General features: G+C 41.9%; 1 protein-coding gene across 6 annotated transcripts in view; it reads right to left on the bottom strand.

The window, feature by feature from the left end:
- Nucleotides 1–16845, bottom strand: part of NSD1 (nuclear receptor binding SET domain protein 1) — a 158521-nt gene that overhangs the window by 8897 nt on the left and 132779 nt on the right. For all 6 annotated transcript variants that reach the window (XM_037126410.2, XM_037126408.2, XM_037126407.2 and 3 more), the window contains exons 16-21: nucleotides 15916–16121; nucleotides 12775–12887; nucleotides 7488–7757; nucleotides 6124–6240; nucleotides 4785–4926; nucleotides 1127–1233 (exon numbers count right to left, since the gene is read on the bottom strand). In XM_037126410.2, coding sequence (XP_036982305.2) covers nucleotides 1127–1233; nucleotides 4785–4926; nucleotides 6124–6240; nucleotides 7488–7757; nucleotides 12775–12887; nucleotides 15916–16121 — 955 coding nt within the window. The remainder of the gene's footprint in view (nucleotides 1–1126; nucleotides 1234–4784; nucleotides 4927–6123; nucleotides 6241–7487; nucleotides 7758–12774; nucleotides 12888–15915; nucleotides 16122–16845) is intronic.

Here is a 16845-nt window from a genome sequence, read left to right as displayed (position 1 = left end):
CTAACCTCCACTGAGCACGCAGTCCAAGTCACGTATGTGCCAGGAAGACACAAAACACCAGGCATGGTCCTTGTCCTCAACCAGCTGTGCACCTCTACCCAAGACAGACCCTGGTGCAGCAAGCAGGTCTCCCTGCATGCCAAGGCCCAGTGGTTTTCAGAGCTTCTGCTCTTGAATTTCTGTAACACTGATTCATGTGTTGAAATGCTACACAGACCTCAAGGATGCAGGAGCTGATATCCCCAGTGTACAGAACACCATTAAACACCATTAAGCTCAGGTTAGCCTCAATTACTATTTTATAATTTAAGATAAAGTAATTAGTTGGAACTCTTCATGTGTTACTGCTCAAAATGATTACCCTCTTTACTTACAGATTTCTGTACTAATTTGCATTTTTCAGTTCTTAATGTTGACTTCATAGTAAAAAAACCATAATGGAAATACCCAACCAAAGTCACTGCATCATCTACTATCCATCAAAATTAAACTTTAATTTTCAGTGTGCTGTTACTTATGACAGAAAAATCTGGAAGTTCATCTATTATACTCCATCCATTATATAACAAACTTAATAGTCACTAAAAATGATGATTAAGAAGACTATGTAACAGCAAGGGAAGTTTTTAATAGTATTTAAAAAGGGAGGGATATAGATTTGGAAACAATTCTTAACAGTTACAGAATTATAATTCAGTTAAAGAGCACATAAAATACCAGGAAGACACAACAATGTTTATACTTTATTACAATGGTAAGACTAAAGGTTTTGTGTTTATTGACAGTGTTACACTATGCGGCATATTAGGAAATATGAGCAAGATCAGCTGAAACAAATAAAAATGTGGGAAGTAACCCACTTTACAGATTCCTATTTTACAGGGTTTTTATTTTTAGCTAGAACAGTACCAATTAGAAGTCAGAACGCTCAACACATTCCAACAATACTCATACTCCCTTATGTCACCAAACTGATCATTAGAATGCTTAGTTAGAAAATTACCAGTGGCCCTGACAATTCTTCGTTATTTCAAAGAGACATCCTCTTAAAATAAAGACTCAGCCCTGCATAGGTTAGGGTGGGAGAACCACACCATTATTCCCGATGCAAATGTTTGGAAGGTACCTTTGGCCTTACACCCAAAAAGCCGCTGCAGTTCGGGGCTCCACATTTGCAAACAGTCTTTCCATTCCCAAGACATTCTAGGTTGTAGTTGAAGGTAAGTTCAGTGCCTGTGTAAGAGATTGTAAAAATGTTAATATCTGTGGTTTTAATTACATTATTTCAGTATTAATTACAAAGTTTATTGACTTCTAAGAGAAAAGATTAATTTTTAAAATAACATTATTCCAAATCCCACTATATTACTAAAACATTAATCAGTTATAACCCTGTAACATTATTAATGGATTAATACAACTTATTAAAAGAAAAATATAAATGGCTTAACAAATAATACTTAAACTAATTTTAACCGTAGAGGTATTACTATAAAGCCAAGCTGTCTTTTGTTTTCTAACCATTCAGATTCAAAATATATCAATCCATTACCAAAGAACGAAGCACGACTTACACTGACATGCCGGGCACTGGGAGTGCAGGTGTGAAGAACACCTGGCAGCCTGTGCTGCGGTGAGCACCTGGCAGCGCTCCAGGGAGCGACGCCTCCACACAGAGTCAACTAGAGAACTCCAGAGCACAGACCTAAAACCCTGGCTTTACATTCACATTTTCCCACAATCTGAGTAATGTGGGCCCTGGGTCCATCTGTTAAATGGAGAAATAACAATCTAACAAGCTTATTAAGAGTATATGACATAACATACATAACAGTAATTTGTAAATGTAAAAAATAGAGATGTACACATTTAAGGCAGAAAATACCCCCTTTCTGCCCTGGTGTGGCTCAGTGGACTGAGTGCTGGCCTGTGAACCGCAAGGTCACTGGTTCAATTCCCAGTCAGGGTACATGCTGGGTTAAGAGCCAGGTTCCAAGTCGGGGGCGCGTGAGAGGCACTGATGGCTGTTTCTCTTGCACATCAATGTTTCTCACCCCCCTTTCTCCTTCCTTTCCCCTCTCTCCAAAAATAAATAAATAAAATCCTTGAAAAAGTCCCCTTTTTATATGCATGTTATCAAAACTGAGAGATGAATAAAACACATTCGAACTCAAAATACATTAGCAAAGACCAAAGGAACACAAGAATTTTATATACATATACAATGAGGTCATCTCTGGGCAGGGGTAATGGCTTAAGTGATTTGGGCTGAGTCGAAATGTTCAAATCTTAGATTTACCTACAGACTGACCCACCTTCGACAAGTGAGACTAATGATACAATTATATATTAAAAATATGTACGCATATGATTTTTCATCTTATATTAGAAGTAGATTATTTATCTCGTTGAGCAGATTGTAAAGCAGCTGGCTTTTACAAGGGGTACGAATGGCATGGACACTGAAACCAATCACGGTCCCGCTGCAAAATCCACAGGGACTGAGACTGACCAAGTAACGCAGGGTGCTGTTTCCCTCCTGACACCTGCCGTGACCTTACTAGACTAACACCGGGTAAGTCTATCACACTATTTTTATTAAACATTTTGGAAGTATACAGCTCAATTTTCATAAATTTATTGTACTCATAAGACTCATACCATTCTAGAAAGTCCTACCTACAATAGGCCGTGGGAGGTCTGAACTCATTAGGGGTGGTGAAGGGACTGAGACACATGTGGGAGACAGAAAACAGCAGGTATGTGAAGAGCCCAAGAGACAAGCAGAGCGAGGAGGAGAGCAAGCTGACAGTTCTGGTTCTACACCAAGGCCGCAGCTCCCACAGGGACCCAACACGGCATGCTGTCTCGTCTCCCCATCCCACCCACGCAGACCGGAAATCAAGGGAAGACAACGAGAAGTCCCGCAAATTCCCACACCATGCTACTGCAGCTGACATGGCAGGAGAAAGGGGAGAAATCTGTGCCTGACACGGCAGAGGAGGCTGTCCTGTGGAGAGACAACCAAACAAACGTTGAGCACAGGGCGGTGCTGAGAGCAGTCAGGGCAGCAGACGGAACTAGAGTCACAGGGCTGAGCAGCCTCCCAGAGGGTCCTGAGCACACAGACTGCACCCCACCCCCACCCTGGGGTGGTTACAAAGAAAATGGAGGTAAGAGCAAAAGGGGAGTTAAACCCAAGATTCCAAATAACATAGGTATAATTCCACATACTTTATAGCATTTTTGCAGGGTTTAAACTAGATAATATGCTTGGAACAGTGCCTGGCATATGCTAAATGGTAGTTGTTACAGAGCTGACTTGGTAATCCCTGTTACAAAGTAGAAATTTACCCAATTTACTCTGATACCATCCATTAAAAAAAAACCTAATATAAGTCAGCATTTAAAAAATCAGTACTACCTGAAAATAATATAATATTGTATGGCAACTAAAATTGAAAAATACATTTAAAATAGTTTTTTTAAATGATTATTATTTAGTTCAGTGAGTGCAGTGCACAGTCACGCTCAAGCATTGTTACTGTAATGACTTAAAGGTGTAAGTGCAACACATGAGAAAAGAACTAGTGGGTGAATTTTTAGAATATAAAAATTGTCAGAACCTTTAAAATGCTGGGCACTACATTTAAATTCTAAAGAAAAAAAATAGTTTTGGGAGGGAGCGGTGCAGAGGAAGATGCCCACTGACATTTTTTTAAAAGCCGACAGACCAAAAGCTGACCCAACTGCTCTTTATTATTTGATCCTGACTAATGTTCCTGAGTAAAGCCACACTGGGCAGAAGCGGAGCTGGTCCTCCTGCAGAGCACGGGGACTGGGTACCCTTTTGCCAATCACACACACCCAGGCGGGTCAATCCCAGCCTGAACACAGGAGAGTGATTTTTAAATTTAAATGTTTTACCAATGTCCCTGCGAAAGTCATTTTGAAAATTATGTACTCACACATTTGAAATTCACTTTATGCAAATCTGAATATTTTTTAATCATGCAATTTATAGGGTGTCATATGTGCATGGACATAGATACTTAAACTAAATTCATCAAAACCTTGATGCTATAGACTAAACTCCTTCAATTTATGGAAATCATCTGTCCTATGACTTAGGTCCAGCTCTTTGGCATCTTAGAGATGAGAAGTATTTTTTATTTAGGCTCATAAACCATAAAATTCAGATGAGTAAGACATGAGGCCTTGGTCACAAAGTGGGCACCTGTTGGAGGGACGGCAGGAAAGGAGCTGTAGACTGCAGAGGATCTCGAAGGCAGACCAAAGTTCACGTCAAAGGTCTGGAAATCTGAAAGCACCCACAGCCAAGGTGGAAGACACTACGTTAAGTGAAATGAGTCAGTCACCAAAGAACAGACTCTGTGTGACTTCCTCCATGTGAGGTTCCCAGAGCTGTCAAATTCGGAGACAGAAAGTCAAGTGGTGGCTGCCAGGACTGGGGGAGGGGTGAATGGGAAGGTGGTTCCATGGGCACAGAGTGTCATCTGGAGAAAGTGAAGAGTGATGAACATGAACAATGATGGTGGTTGCACAAGTGTCAGTGGACTCAATGCCACAGAACTACACACTGAAAAATGGTTAAAATGGTAAATTTTATGTTATGTTTTACCAACAACAAAAAAATTCCAGGCCAGGTAACACCCAAAAAGTTTTTTATATATCCTCAGGAGTCTGCAAACCTGATTTTAGATTACAGCGCATATGGGATTTTAATTGTGTTCTCAGGTCCAGAATCCTTAAGTGAGTCTTACCTGCTTTAATGTCACTAAGGGCAAAAAGGCCGACACGGGTATCTCCATTCACAGACCACTTCTGTGTCTCGCAGTTGGGCTGGCAGCAGTGATTCATGAACCGAGCGTAGTTTCCTTTGGGACCAGCATCAATGATCCGGTCCTAGAATTAGAATTCCAACAGATGCTGCTCATCAGACACTTTCTGAGAATTCTAACACAGTGGAGATTCTCATTCACATTGAGTCTTTCGGAGGAGAGGTTCTCAAGTGTACTCATTGGGGAACTAGAAATGCAAATTCTTGGGTTGCGCTTCTGATATGAGAGCAGAAAACTCTGAGGTGGGGCATAGTAATATGTGCTATAACAAACCCACTACGTGATTCTGAAAGAAGAAGTTTGTCCTATCCACCAAATTACGTGGTCCTGAGCCCTGACTACACATTAGAAATCACTCACAGAAATGTTACTGATGCTGAGACCCATTCCAAAGGAAGATCAGAACACCAGGGGGTGAGGATTTCACAGATCATAAGGGTACAAAACTTGATAAATGTTCAGTTTCATATCAGGAAAGAGTTCTATGACAAAAGCTAGTGGAAGAAAGGAAAAAACAAAGGCAAGCAAAACCTAATAATCAGGTACAAAGAGGAAGCTCAGATACACATAAAATAAACATTAGCACGCTAGCATTAGACTAGGTTTCAAATATAATTCTAGGCACCAATAAAATGGAATTCATCAGAAAATTCCTGTAACTGACAAGATGGTGACTTGGGCCCATAAGCTGAGTTCTACAGTCACTTTACTCGACCTCAACGCATTAATTAAGTAGCAACAAATCAGGCTCTAATGAGGTGGCTCAGTGGACTGGGTGTCAAACTGCAAACCGAAAGGTCGCCAAGGTTACTTCTGGTTAGGGCACGTGCCTGGGTTGAGGGCCAGGTCCCTGGTAGTGGTTAAGAGGCAATCAAATCAATGTTTCTCTCTCTCTCTCTCCAATCCTCCCTTCCCTTCTCTCTAAAAATAAACAAGATTAAAAAAGAAAAGCAATGAATCTGTTTCTTAATTTGTAAAATAAAAGAGTAAAAGAATGATTACTTGACTTTTCTGGCTTCAAATTTTTAATCCTACAAGAAAAATGTTAAAAGACAGAGCCTCCAACTTGCACAGGATAGTGCAAAAAGAATGCTAAAAGCAGCACTGCCTTTGCCCATGTGGCCAGAAACGAGCAACTTACCTCCTCCAGAATCCTGATCAACCCTGAACACTGGGGCAGAAAGACACTATTTGGGCAATGCATGACACACCTGTTACCACTCTGGCAGGGACAGTACTGATTTCCTAATACGGTACTTACTTTGTCTAAGGTGAGCATATAGAAATTAGTGATGTCGTGCTCCTGGGCGTAACGGATGCGAGCCCTGCACTCCTCTTCATCTATCAGCTCTCCCACATACTCATTCACAAATTCGCCCTGGAATAAGAAATAGCTGTTGACTTAATGGCAAAAAGCACATTATTTACAGGTATGCCTTACTGAAAAAAGAAAATAAGAAAATAACAGATTCACGATTTTCCAAATTCTCCAAAGCAGTTCATGTTTATGTAATGAGTCACTTAACAGAGGTTTATTAAAGAAACATAACAAATATGCTGCTTCAACTATTTGACAATGAAAGCCACCTCCACATTCCTCCCAGGACACTAAAGATCAACCCAAATGAAAAGTAAATGAAGGTTCCATTTACCTGCCCAAATACTTCAGTTCAGTCAGGTTCCCTAATCTAGGTAGGTTTTTCCCTTGGAACATGCCCTGCTGCCCCTTACCCAATTCACACCACTGCACCCGACTCTCTGCAGAAGTCACACTGGCTTTCGTGCATGCTGTCCTCTCTACATATAATGCTTTAACACTCAACTGACTTAAGCTAATAACTACTTGTTTTTCCACTTTCAACTAAAAAATATTTTCAGAGACAAGCACAAGCAAGTACCAGGCCCTTGGCCGTGTGCCTCCAGAACCCATTCTGCATCCATAGGGGGGAATTCCTTGTTCAATGTCCCCCCCTCCACAATGTGAACTTGATGAAAGCATGGAACAGGTCTCCTTTGGTGATCACTGCATCCTCAGCACACTGTCTTAGCCAATGACTAAACAGGTCAACCCAGATTCAAGCCCTGTCCTGGAAACAGAATCAGTGAAATTCCCCAGAAAGTATAATCGGAGTAAGGTTTATTTTATTAAAATGTCAAATAAGACTGATTCTTTACAAAAACTATACAATAGTATCTATTTATTGGAAACTTCAAGGTCATTCCAAATTTGAAGTTGAAGATGCTACTTCATTTTCCCTCAGTAAAAATATGGTTAATTTTATTAGTAGGTGACTAACACCTCTGAATGATGTGCTCATTATTCTCTCTTAACTACAGACAGGGGGTTTTCAAAAGAAGAAAGTAAGGCCATGGTATCTATGGACTTCCCCTATGGTTTCATGCTCACATACAGTGAACACGTGCACAACACTGAACACTCACAGATACAGCAGAACGCCTGCTCTCAAGCCAACTCTAGAAGGGTATGGCAAGACACAACAGTGGGATCAATCCCTGCACTATTATTTTCCTCTATGATGCATTTTCTCATATTCATCAAGAATTATTCAAGCCATTGTGAAGAAGAAAAAAAAACCTAAAAAAACCAAGGAAAGTTTTCTTTACCTTTTTAATATCTGTTTTTGTTCGGAGACCCCAGCCCCTCTGTAATGTGCGAAAAATTTCCACCTCTGGATACTGGCGCTTAGTAAAACACTGGTTTTGGCAGCGCCCTCCGGCAGGACATACTGTGGGGTGGCACTCATAGAGCAGCATGCGGTTGATGCACTCGGAGTCTATCCCACAGGGGTTCTCGTCAGTAGCTTTACAGTTGCAACGTGGAATCTCAGACAAGTCTGCAGTGAAGATCTGTACCCTGCCGATAGGACGGTTCACCTGGAGAAGACACACGTACTGTAGTACACCAGTCAGGCAAGTCAGCACAAGACAACTCAGGACCAAGAAAAGGGACTTTTCTTTCATTAAAGTTGCATGCCACATTTTATGATTTGAACCATCAAGATTTAGCCCCATTATTCACAACAGCTAAAATGTGGGGAGCAAACCAAGTATCTATTGACATATGAATGGATAAGCAAAATGTAATACAGATAATGGAATATTACTCAGCCTAAAAGGGAAGGCCTGAAACATGCTACAACATGAATGAACCTGGAGGACATTATGTTACATGAACCAAGCCAGTCACAAAAAGTCAAATATTGTATAATCCCACTTATATAATGTAGTTAGAGTAGTTAGAGACAAAAAGAAGTGGTTATCAGGAGCCAAGAGGACAGAATGAGAGTTGTTATTTCATGGGTATTTACAAGATAAAAGAGGTCTAAAAATGAATGGTGGCATAAATATAAACATTATAAATGCATTTAATAGCACTAAACTTTTTTTTAAAAAATAGATTTTATTGATTATGCCATTAGTTGTCCCATTCCCCCACTCTGCACCCCCTTCCCACCATCCCCCGTCTTTAGTTTATGTCCATGTGTCACAAGTTCTTTAGATTCTGTATTTCCCACACTATTCTTGCCTTCCGGACTCTCTATTTCTACCTACCGTCTATGCAACTTATTCTCTGTACCTTCTCCCCCCTTCTCCTCCTCCCACTCCCCTGTTGCTAACCCTCCATGTGATCTCCATTTCTATGGTTCCACTCCTGATCTAGCTGTCCTCTTAGTTTGCTTTTGTTTTAGGTGGGGTTGTTAATAACTGTGAGTTTGCTGTCCTTTCACTGTTCATCTTTCTTATCTTCTTTTTCTTAGATAAGTCCCTTTAACATTTCATATAATAAGGGCTTGGTGATGATGAACTCCTTGAACTTGATCTTATCTGAGAAACACTTTATCTGCCCTTCCATTCTAAATGAAAGCTTTACTGGATAGAGCAATCTTGGATGTAGGTCTTTGGATTTCATGACTTGGAATACTTCTTTCCAGCCCCTTCTTGCCTGTAAGGTCTCTTCTGAGAAATCTGCTGACAGTCTGATGGGAACTCTTTTGTAGGTGACTGTCCCCTTATCTCTTGCTGCTTCTAGGATTCTCTCCTTCATTTTCCTCTTGGCTAATGTAATGATGATGTGCCTTGGTGTGTTCCTTCTTGGGTCCAACTTCTTTGGGACTCTCTGAGCTTCCTGGATTTCCTAGAAGTCTATTTCCTTTGCTAGATTGAGGAAGTTCTCCTTTATTATTTGTTCAAATAAGTTTTCTACTCATGGCTGTTCCTCTTCCCCTTCTGGTACCCCTATAATTCGGATGTTGGAGCGTTTAAAGATGTCCTGGAGGTTCCTAAGCCTCTCCTCATTTTTTGAATTCTTGTTTCTTCATATTTTTCTGGTCATTTTTTTCTTCCTTATGGTCCACTCCCTTGATTTGAGTCCCAGTTTCCTTTCCATCACTATTGGTTTCCTGTGCATTTCCCTTCGTTTCACTTAGTGTAGCCTTCATTTGTTCCTCTAATTTGTGACTAAAATCAACCAGTTCTGTGAGCATCCTGATCACCAGTGTTTTGAACTGTGCATTTGATAGGTTGGCTATCTGTTGGTCGCTTAGATTTATTCGCTCTGGGGCTTTGAGATGTTTTTGAGCCATAATGTTTTGGTTTGGTTGTGCCTGTTACGTATGAGGGGCAGAGCATTAGGTGTTCACCAGGGCAGGGCGACCCAGGTAGCTGGGTTGTGATGCTGTGCATGGGGGCTGGGCCAGAGAGGAGCAATGGCGCTTCTTCTGCTCTCTTGGAATTTGGTCCTCTCTGCTGCTTCCCGCAAGCAAATTAGGCCCTTCTGGTTTTGGTTCCCAGGTGTGTGGACTTGTGCACCCCCCAGGACGCTGTGGGTGTCTCCAACAAACTCTGTGAGGCTGGGAGCCTCTCCCAACACCTGAACCCCCGAAAGTTTTTCCAGTCGTTGCTTTTAGGCTTTAATTTCTGTCACTGGGGCCCTGGTTTGAGCAGCCTATCTTACTGCTCACTCCTTTGCCTGGTTTATCTGCGGGTAAATGTGTGACGGCGGTCAGCCAGCCACCTTGAACCCACATTGGGTTTGCCCATGCCACCCTGCGCCTGGGATCTGCCAATCGCCGCGTGAACACCTGGGTCAGTTCCACCGCTTTTTCCTGCCTGGACCTCTCTCTGCCAGCCGCTGATTCCGCCCTTTACTGGTCTGGCTGAATGGTTCATTGTTGTTGGACTTCCATACAGTTCAATTTTGTCTGTTTTACTTGTGTTTTTGTTACTAAAACTTTGTTGTCTTTAAACTTGGTTGTGCGAGGAGGCACACTGTTTCCACCTATGCCTCCATCTTGGCTGGGATTTATTTATTTTTTTCAAGTAGATTCCCAATTTCTTGCTCTTCCTCTTCTCCTTTTGGCACCCCTTTGATGTGAATATTGGAATGCTTGAAGCTGTCCTGGAGGATTCTTACACTATCGTTTTTTTGCTTTTTTGTGATTCTTTTACCTTCTTGTTGTTTTGTTTTTTTGTGTCCAAATCATTGATCTGATTCTCAGCTTCATCCACTCTGCTGTTGTTTCCCTGTATACTGTTATTTCTATTAGAACAATGTAGCTGTTGGATCAATGGGAGGGATGTACCCAAGCCAGTCAGCTGTGAGGACTGGCTGTGACCACTGACCACCAACCTTGGTCCTCTGTGGAGGATCAGCTGTGCAGGGGCAGGTGGTGGTGCTCCGATGTGGGCTGTAGCTGTCCACTGGGTATGGAGGCTCTGGTGTTGCCTGGGTGCTGCAGGCCAAGGTCAGTCCCCACCTGTGTTCTGCCCTGGGCCATCCTCTATGAGCTATAAAATAATCCGAGATGGTTGCTACTTGTTGTGCTGGACTTGGGAGATACCCTGGTGAAGCCAAGCTGTGAATCTAGGCTGGCTGCTGCTAGTGCCAGGCTCGGGGCCACTTAGCAAGAGGTACAGGGGGCTGGGGGCTTACTGTGGCCAGCTGTTCCTTGTTTGACAGGATTTAGGAATTTTTGTAGCACCAGCCAAGACCATGTGGAAAAGTCACAGTTAATGGTTTGGGTGGCCCCATAAGTTGTATGGAACAGTCTCAGGGGATTTCCAAGGCAGGGCAAACAGTGTCAGCCAGGTTGATGGAGTCACAGATATGGTGCCCACCTGCCAGCTCTGTGGTGCTATTTGGGGAGGGCTCAGAAAAGGGAGAATGGTCTCTGCCCACCTTTCTGTCTGGGAGAAAGCTGTCCGCCAGCTCTCACCTTGAGGTCAGATGCTTCAGGTCCTTCCCCACTGGTGCCTTTCAAGCTGCTGCCCTGGAGCTGGAGCTCAGAGGGAGTGAGTCTGAGCAGGTCTGCATGTGGGTTCTTTAAAGGGAACTGCTTGGGCCTCCAGCAGTTTCTTCCAACTATTGAATCCCTGCTGGTTTTGCAGCCTGAAATTATGTGGACTTACCTTCCTTGCACTGAACCTTGGGTTGGGGGGCCTGGTGTGGGTCTGGGATTCCTCGCTCTTGAGATATCCCTCCTGAATTCCTGTCTACCACACATAGATGTGGGACCAGTCCATTCAGTGTCTCTGCCACTCCTACCAGTCTGGATGGGTATGGTTTCTTAAATTCCATAGCTGTCAGACTTCCATTGAACTGGATTTCTGATGTTTGTGAGTGATGGTTGTTCTGTATTTTAGTTGTAATTTTATGTCTAGACCTATCATCTTCGTAGCCTGCTTTTAGTAGGGTTGCTAGGCTTAGCAAATAAAAATTCAGGACACCCAATTAAATCTGAATTTCAGAGAAACAACAAATAGTTTTTAGTTCAGCGATGTCCTAAGGAATACTTGGGAAATAGTTAAACACACTACACAATAAGTATGGTAGTGAAACAGATTTCTAAGAGAAATCTTAGATGATAATATGTATGTCAGAAACTCAAAACTAATGAAAAAATTATGCATTTCTAATGACAAAAATATGGTATCCAGGAATGCCATCACGATATTTTGCTAGAAAAGCCCAGTCAATCTCCTTTTGTTCATAAGTATTTCTTTATGTTTTCTGATATTTGAGCACAAACACTAACTTGATTAAAAGGTTGTTAAAAAGGGCCCTGACTGGTGTGGCTCAGGGGGTTGAAAGTCATCTCGCAAACTGAAAGGTCACGTGGTTTGATTCCAGGTCAGGGCCCAAACCTGCATTGCTGGCCAGGTCTCCAGTAGGGGGCATGTGAGAAGCAGGCAACTGGTTTTCTCTCCCTCCCTCCCTTCCTTCCCCTCTCTCTAAAAATAAGTAAAATCTTAAAAAAAAAAAGGGGGGGGAGGTTTAAAGTTTTAATGTAAATACTTATTACAATGTCTAATAAATGTGTTATATTTACATTCCTTTATCTTTAATTCTATAAATTATTCATGAAAATGACTTTAAAATATAAAAAAAATACAAAGGGTTCACTGGACCCAGATAATAAGTGGTGACAACACTTTACCAGGTACACTAAGGGTTGGCTGCACCTAACATGCAATCTCCCGACCATGGGAATCCTAGTCTACCAGTCACCTAAATACTGAGTAGCAAATGTTACCAAGAAGACTTAACCACGTGTATTACCCACACCATCGGAGGGCAATGAAGATTTTTACCATACATTTTTGGTCCCTTTCAAACAGAAAGGTACTGAGTATGAACAGAATCTAATCTCATCTACTTCCATCATAAGACTTTCCGAAGCAGCAAAGACTATATCAATGCACATTTGGTATTACAAAGTGCACACAATTGCTAGGAATGGTGCTCTGGAGCTTTTTGTCATCTTCTTCAAGCTCTTATCTTTCCCTGAAACTAGCTGTGCTTATGTTTCCAGTTCCTGTCACGAGTAGACGGGAAGAGGGCAAACGGTAAGTGTCTCTCCTCAAGATGGAATCTCCTGAAGTCTTTTCTTACCTTTATATGTTTATAAGGTGGAGGCTTCTTATCATTCTTTCGGTCCTCCTGAAGCTGTCTGAGCTCCTTCTGGGCTTTTAACTCCTCAAACCTTGCTGCAGCTTCCTGAAGAGCTAAGAAAACACAACAGCATAGGTGACTTAATCTCTGGGTGGAGTTGTTTATTTCGCCTCCCCCCCCCCCCTTTTAAGTGGGAGGAAATTCATGTTTTAAGCAAATATCACTGACATTATATGGAGAACTAAGTGTTATATATGACTTCTTTCAAGTAAGTTATAGTCCCCAGGGTCCTCAGATAATAAAAGACAAAAGAACCCATCGCTAAATGGCACAATACAGACTCCCAGCTTCAGAGGAAAATTTAAAATGAAAACAGCTAAATGAGTTGAAAATGCCCACAGGTAGCACTGCCTAACGATAACTAGACTGTGTCTGCTCAGCCCAGTCACTGCCTCTAAACCTGTTTGTCTTGAGTCCTCAACTTCCTGCTTCCAGAAACATGTGGCCTATTAGGTGTCAGAGGTACATGTCGTGTTCCTCTGGAAGAAATCCAGAGTTGAAGTTTTCCTTTCCTTCTTACTTCTTCTCTAGAGCACCTGTCATGCTCTAGACCTGTCAAGCACCTGTCTTAAGACTCACCCTGCAACTATTAGCTCTGATGATATAAAAACAGACCTTCACATCTAATCAGCATTCGAGGCCTATACTTTCAAATGCTTGCAAGATTGTAATGTCTAAAAATCCAACAAAATATTAAGATTCTACCCTGGCTGGTTTGGCTCAGTGGATTGAGTGCTGGCTTGCGAACTGAAAGGTCGCTTGGTTCGATTCTCAGTCAGGTCATGGGTTGTGAGCCAGGTCCCCAGATGGGGATATGTGTGAGGCACCACTTAATGTTTCTCTCTCTCTTTTTCTCCCTCCCTTTCCCCTCTTCAAAAATAAATAAAATATTTTTTAAAAATCTTAAGATTCTCATTCTTCTCCACTTAAAATTTTAATTCATTATTCTTGACCCAGGTTAAAAAGTCTGAAAAGAATCCAATTCTTTCCTCTTTCCTCTGTCTCTCTATGCTGTCAGTTCTTAAAAGAAAACCCCACCCTTAATCCATCCCTTTTTCTCCATTTTCCTGTCACTATCCAGCATAATCTGTTTTGCCTGGAGTCCTGCAAATTTTTCTTAAGTCCCTCCCTCCTTCATCCTATTTATTACTTAGCATGTCCTGCCTGGTCTATCTACTTAATGTCTATCCAAAATATCTCTCCACCCATGGACGCCTCCCTGTGCCAGTCATGTCATGTCCGCCCAGAAGTCCCGGAAACAGCTACCTCCCTGATAGTCCTGGTGGCAGCCTCTCAGTGTTCGTGGCCTTGCACTCTACTCACTGAGATTTCTAAAACTCTGCTCTGACCATACAAATCATTTACCTTTTCAGGCCAACAAGCCCCCTGCTCTCTTAACCCCATGCTTAAACTACATTAAATACTTGGAGGTCACTAACTCAGCACATCAGATTCAATGTGCATTTTCACATGTGCTTTCTTCTCATTACAACATGTTAAGTTCTTCACAGTTGGTGCAAAAGTTAAGAAATTTTATTCTGGAGACCAGAGCAATGAAAACTTTGACACCTCCCTCTATCACATATCAACACTGGGAGACCTTGGGCAATCTACTTAACTTTTATGTGTCTTACTTTCCTCATCTGACCATAAGGATAATGGCACCTAACTTACAGAGTTACCACAAGGATTTAAAGACGAGAAATTCTGAACTGGGGCTGCCAAACAACAATGGTAACTATTATTATTATGGTTAATTCTTCAAAGCATCAGTTAGGAAAGAAGCCACACAATTTGCAACTTCAACCCCCAGTGTATTTCTGTTTCCTCTCAGTCTGGTCCCACGGCATACAATGCACACTTCTGCCACAACACTCAGTGAATGAGATTTTGATTGCTGGTATCTGTGTCCAATTCCCACATAAAAATGTGTGCCTTTTGTAGGCAGAGGCACCTTGCAAGCTAAGGTCAAGGCATAAAATGAACAGAATCCCAGAGCTTCATCATGCTCAGCTTTACCAGCAAAGATGTCACTTGGTCACCATCTGAGCCTACAAGGCTCAAGCTCCTATATTATTAGTACTGATCGCCCATTTCTACACTAAAACTACATGGCCAACAGTTAAGTTAGAATACACGGAAATTAAAACGAGGCAAACAGATCCTTTGTTATTAAATTTCTTCCCCATACAGGAAGTTTCATCTCTTTACTACCTTCTTGCACCTCACCAGGGAGTTTCACTTGCTTCAAGTCCTCCTTCATCATGTGAACCCTTATACTTAAATGTCCACACATATTCAAATAATAAGAGATACCTGGGCTGCCTTTCTAAGGACAGCTAATGGAAGAAGGAAATTATCATTGATGGGACACCAACTATGTGCCTTGCCAGCTGACTTTTCTACTACTGCACTGAATTCTCAGAGTGACCTTTACTCACTATACTTAAGAGAAAACTGAGGCTCATACTTGAGTCAACCCCTCCCAGCCCCAAATATCCTCACTCCTTCATTGCAGGCCAGCTTATAAAATGTCTTTTTAAAAAAGATTTATTTACTTATTTATTTTTTAGAGGGGAAGGAGAGAAACATCAATGTATGGTTGCCCTTCATGCGTCCCCTGCTAGGAACTGGCCTGCAGGGAACCTGCCTGCAACCCAGACATATGCCCTGAATGGGAATCAAACTGCGATCCTCTGGTTCGCAGGCCTGTGCCCAATCCACTGAGCTACACCAGCCAGGGCAAATGTCTTTTGACTCAGAATATGCTTTGGCTTTCACTATCTGATTTTTGCTCCATGATTTTTGGTGAATTTTATTTCTAGCCAGGAAACTAAAACAGAACAAGACAAAAACCTCCCCTAAGGAAATTCCAGTTAGGTCAAAATTAAATTAAAAAACAAATGAATTATGAGGGTCAACTTCCCTGCAAATCCTGTAGCTGCAGCCACATACACCCCCAGAAGGCAGCACACAGCTGCTAATAGAATGCATACAAATTCTAACACATAGTTGTGACACAAAACAGGCTCTGGCAACAGAGGACTGTATAGGTCTGAGAAACAAAAAGGACACGGTTACCTTTCTTGTATGTCCCATCTACTCCTTTGCCCATCTTATCCTTGCTGCTCACATCCCCCTCCATGTAGGGGAAGACTCGGGCCTGGTGAGTCCACAGATAGTCATTGGACCCAAAGAAGAGTACGGGGAACTCGCCTACGTCATGTCTCATCTTATCAATGTTGGAAGGAATAGCTCGAGGATGGCAGATCTCAGCGGGCCACCACCTAGGAAAGGTTAAAACAAAGAAGAAAAATTCTGAAAGACTGCAAGGTGCTAGGAAAGTAACTTCTTTAGAACAGGAATAAAGAATAGCAATGTCTTTTTATCCACATTAAAGTCTCACCTTGAGCATCTTAGCAATCCAACTAGTGAAAAAAAAAACTGGTATGTACCAAAAGCCAGAAAAACCCATCCTCACACATATGTCTGTGTACGCAGACACACTCCCTAAGACTCTGTAGTTTTGCTTCAAGGGATCTATAAGAGGAAATAGGTATCTATATAATAGGAAGTATTATTCAGAAGAATGAAAACCAGGAAACAATCTAAATGCTCAACATAAAGGGAATGATGGCTCTAACTATCATGTACTTTGCAATAAAATACAACTTGGCCTTTAAAGAGAAAGCTTTCAATATTAGGGGACAGAAAAATGACTCCAAGTAATGCCTCCCTGCCAAGCACATACATTAATACAAGCCCTTTAGAAAGGCAGTTTGGCATTAGCTATTACGCTACACGCCCTACCCTGCTACTCTACCCTGAGCAGACCCCAGAGAAGCTCTTATGCATGTGAACTACCACACTGATGAAATGCTTGCAGTGTGCACAGGAGAGTGGATGACTGAACTATACAAGCTACACCTCACGGCTGTACTATATAAATGAACTGGGGCTCTGTGCTACCCAGAATAAATCTCATGAGAATAAGAGTGAATGAAAAAAGCA

Source organism: Artibeus jamaicensis, unplaced genomic scaffold, assembly GCF_021234435.1.
Source record: "Artibeus jamaicensis isolate MK-2021 breed Jamaican fruit bat unplaced genomic scaffold, CSHL_Jam_final contig_1085, whole genome shotgun sequence".
Taxonomy (NCBI): Eukaryota; Metazoa; Chordata; class Mammalia; order Chiroptera; family Phyllostomidae; genus Artibeus; species Artibeus jamaicensis.
Note: the sequence above shows the minus strand (reverse complement) of the source record. Positions and strands in the feature narration are given on the sequence as shown.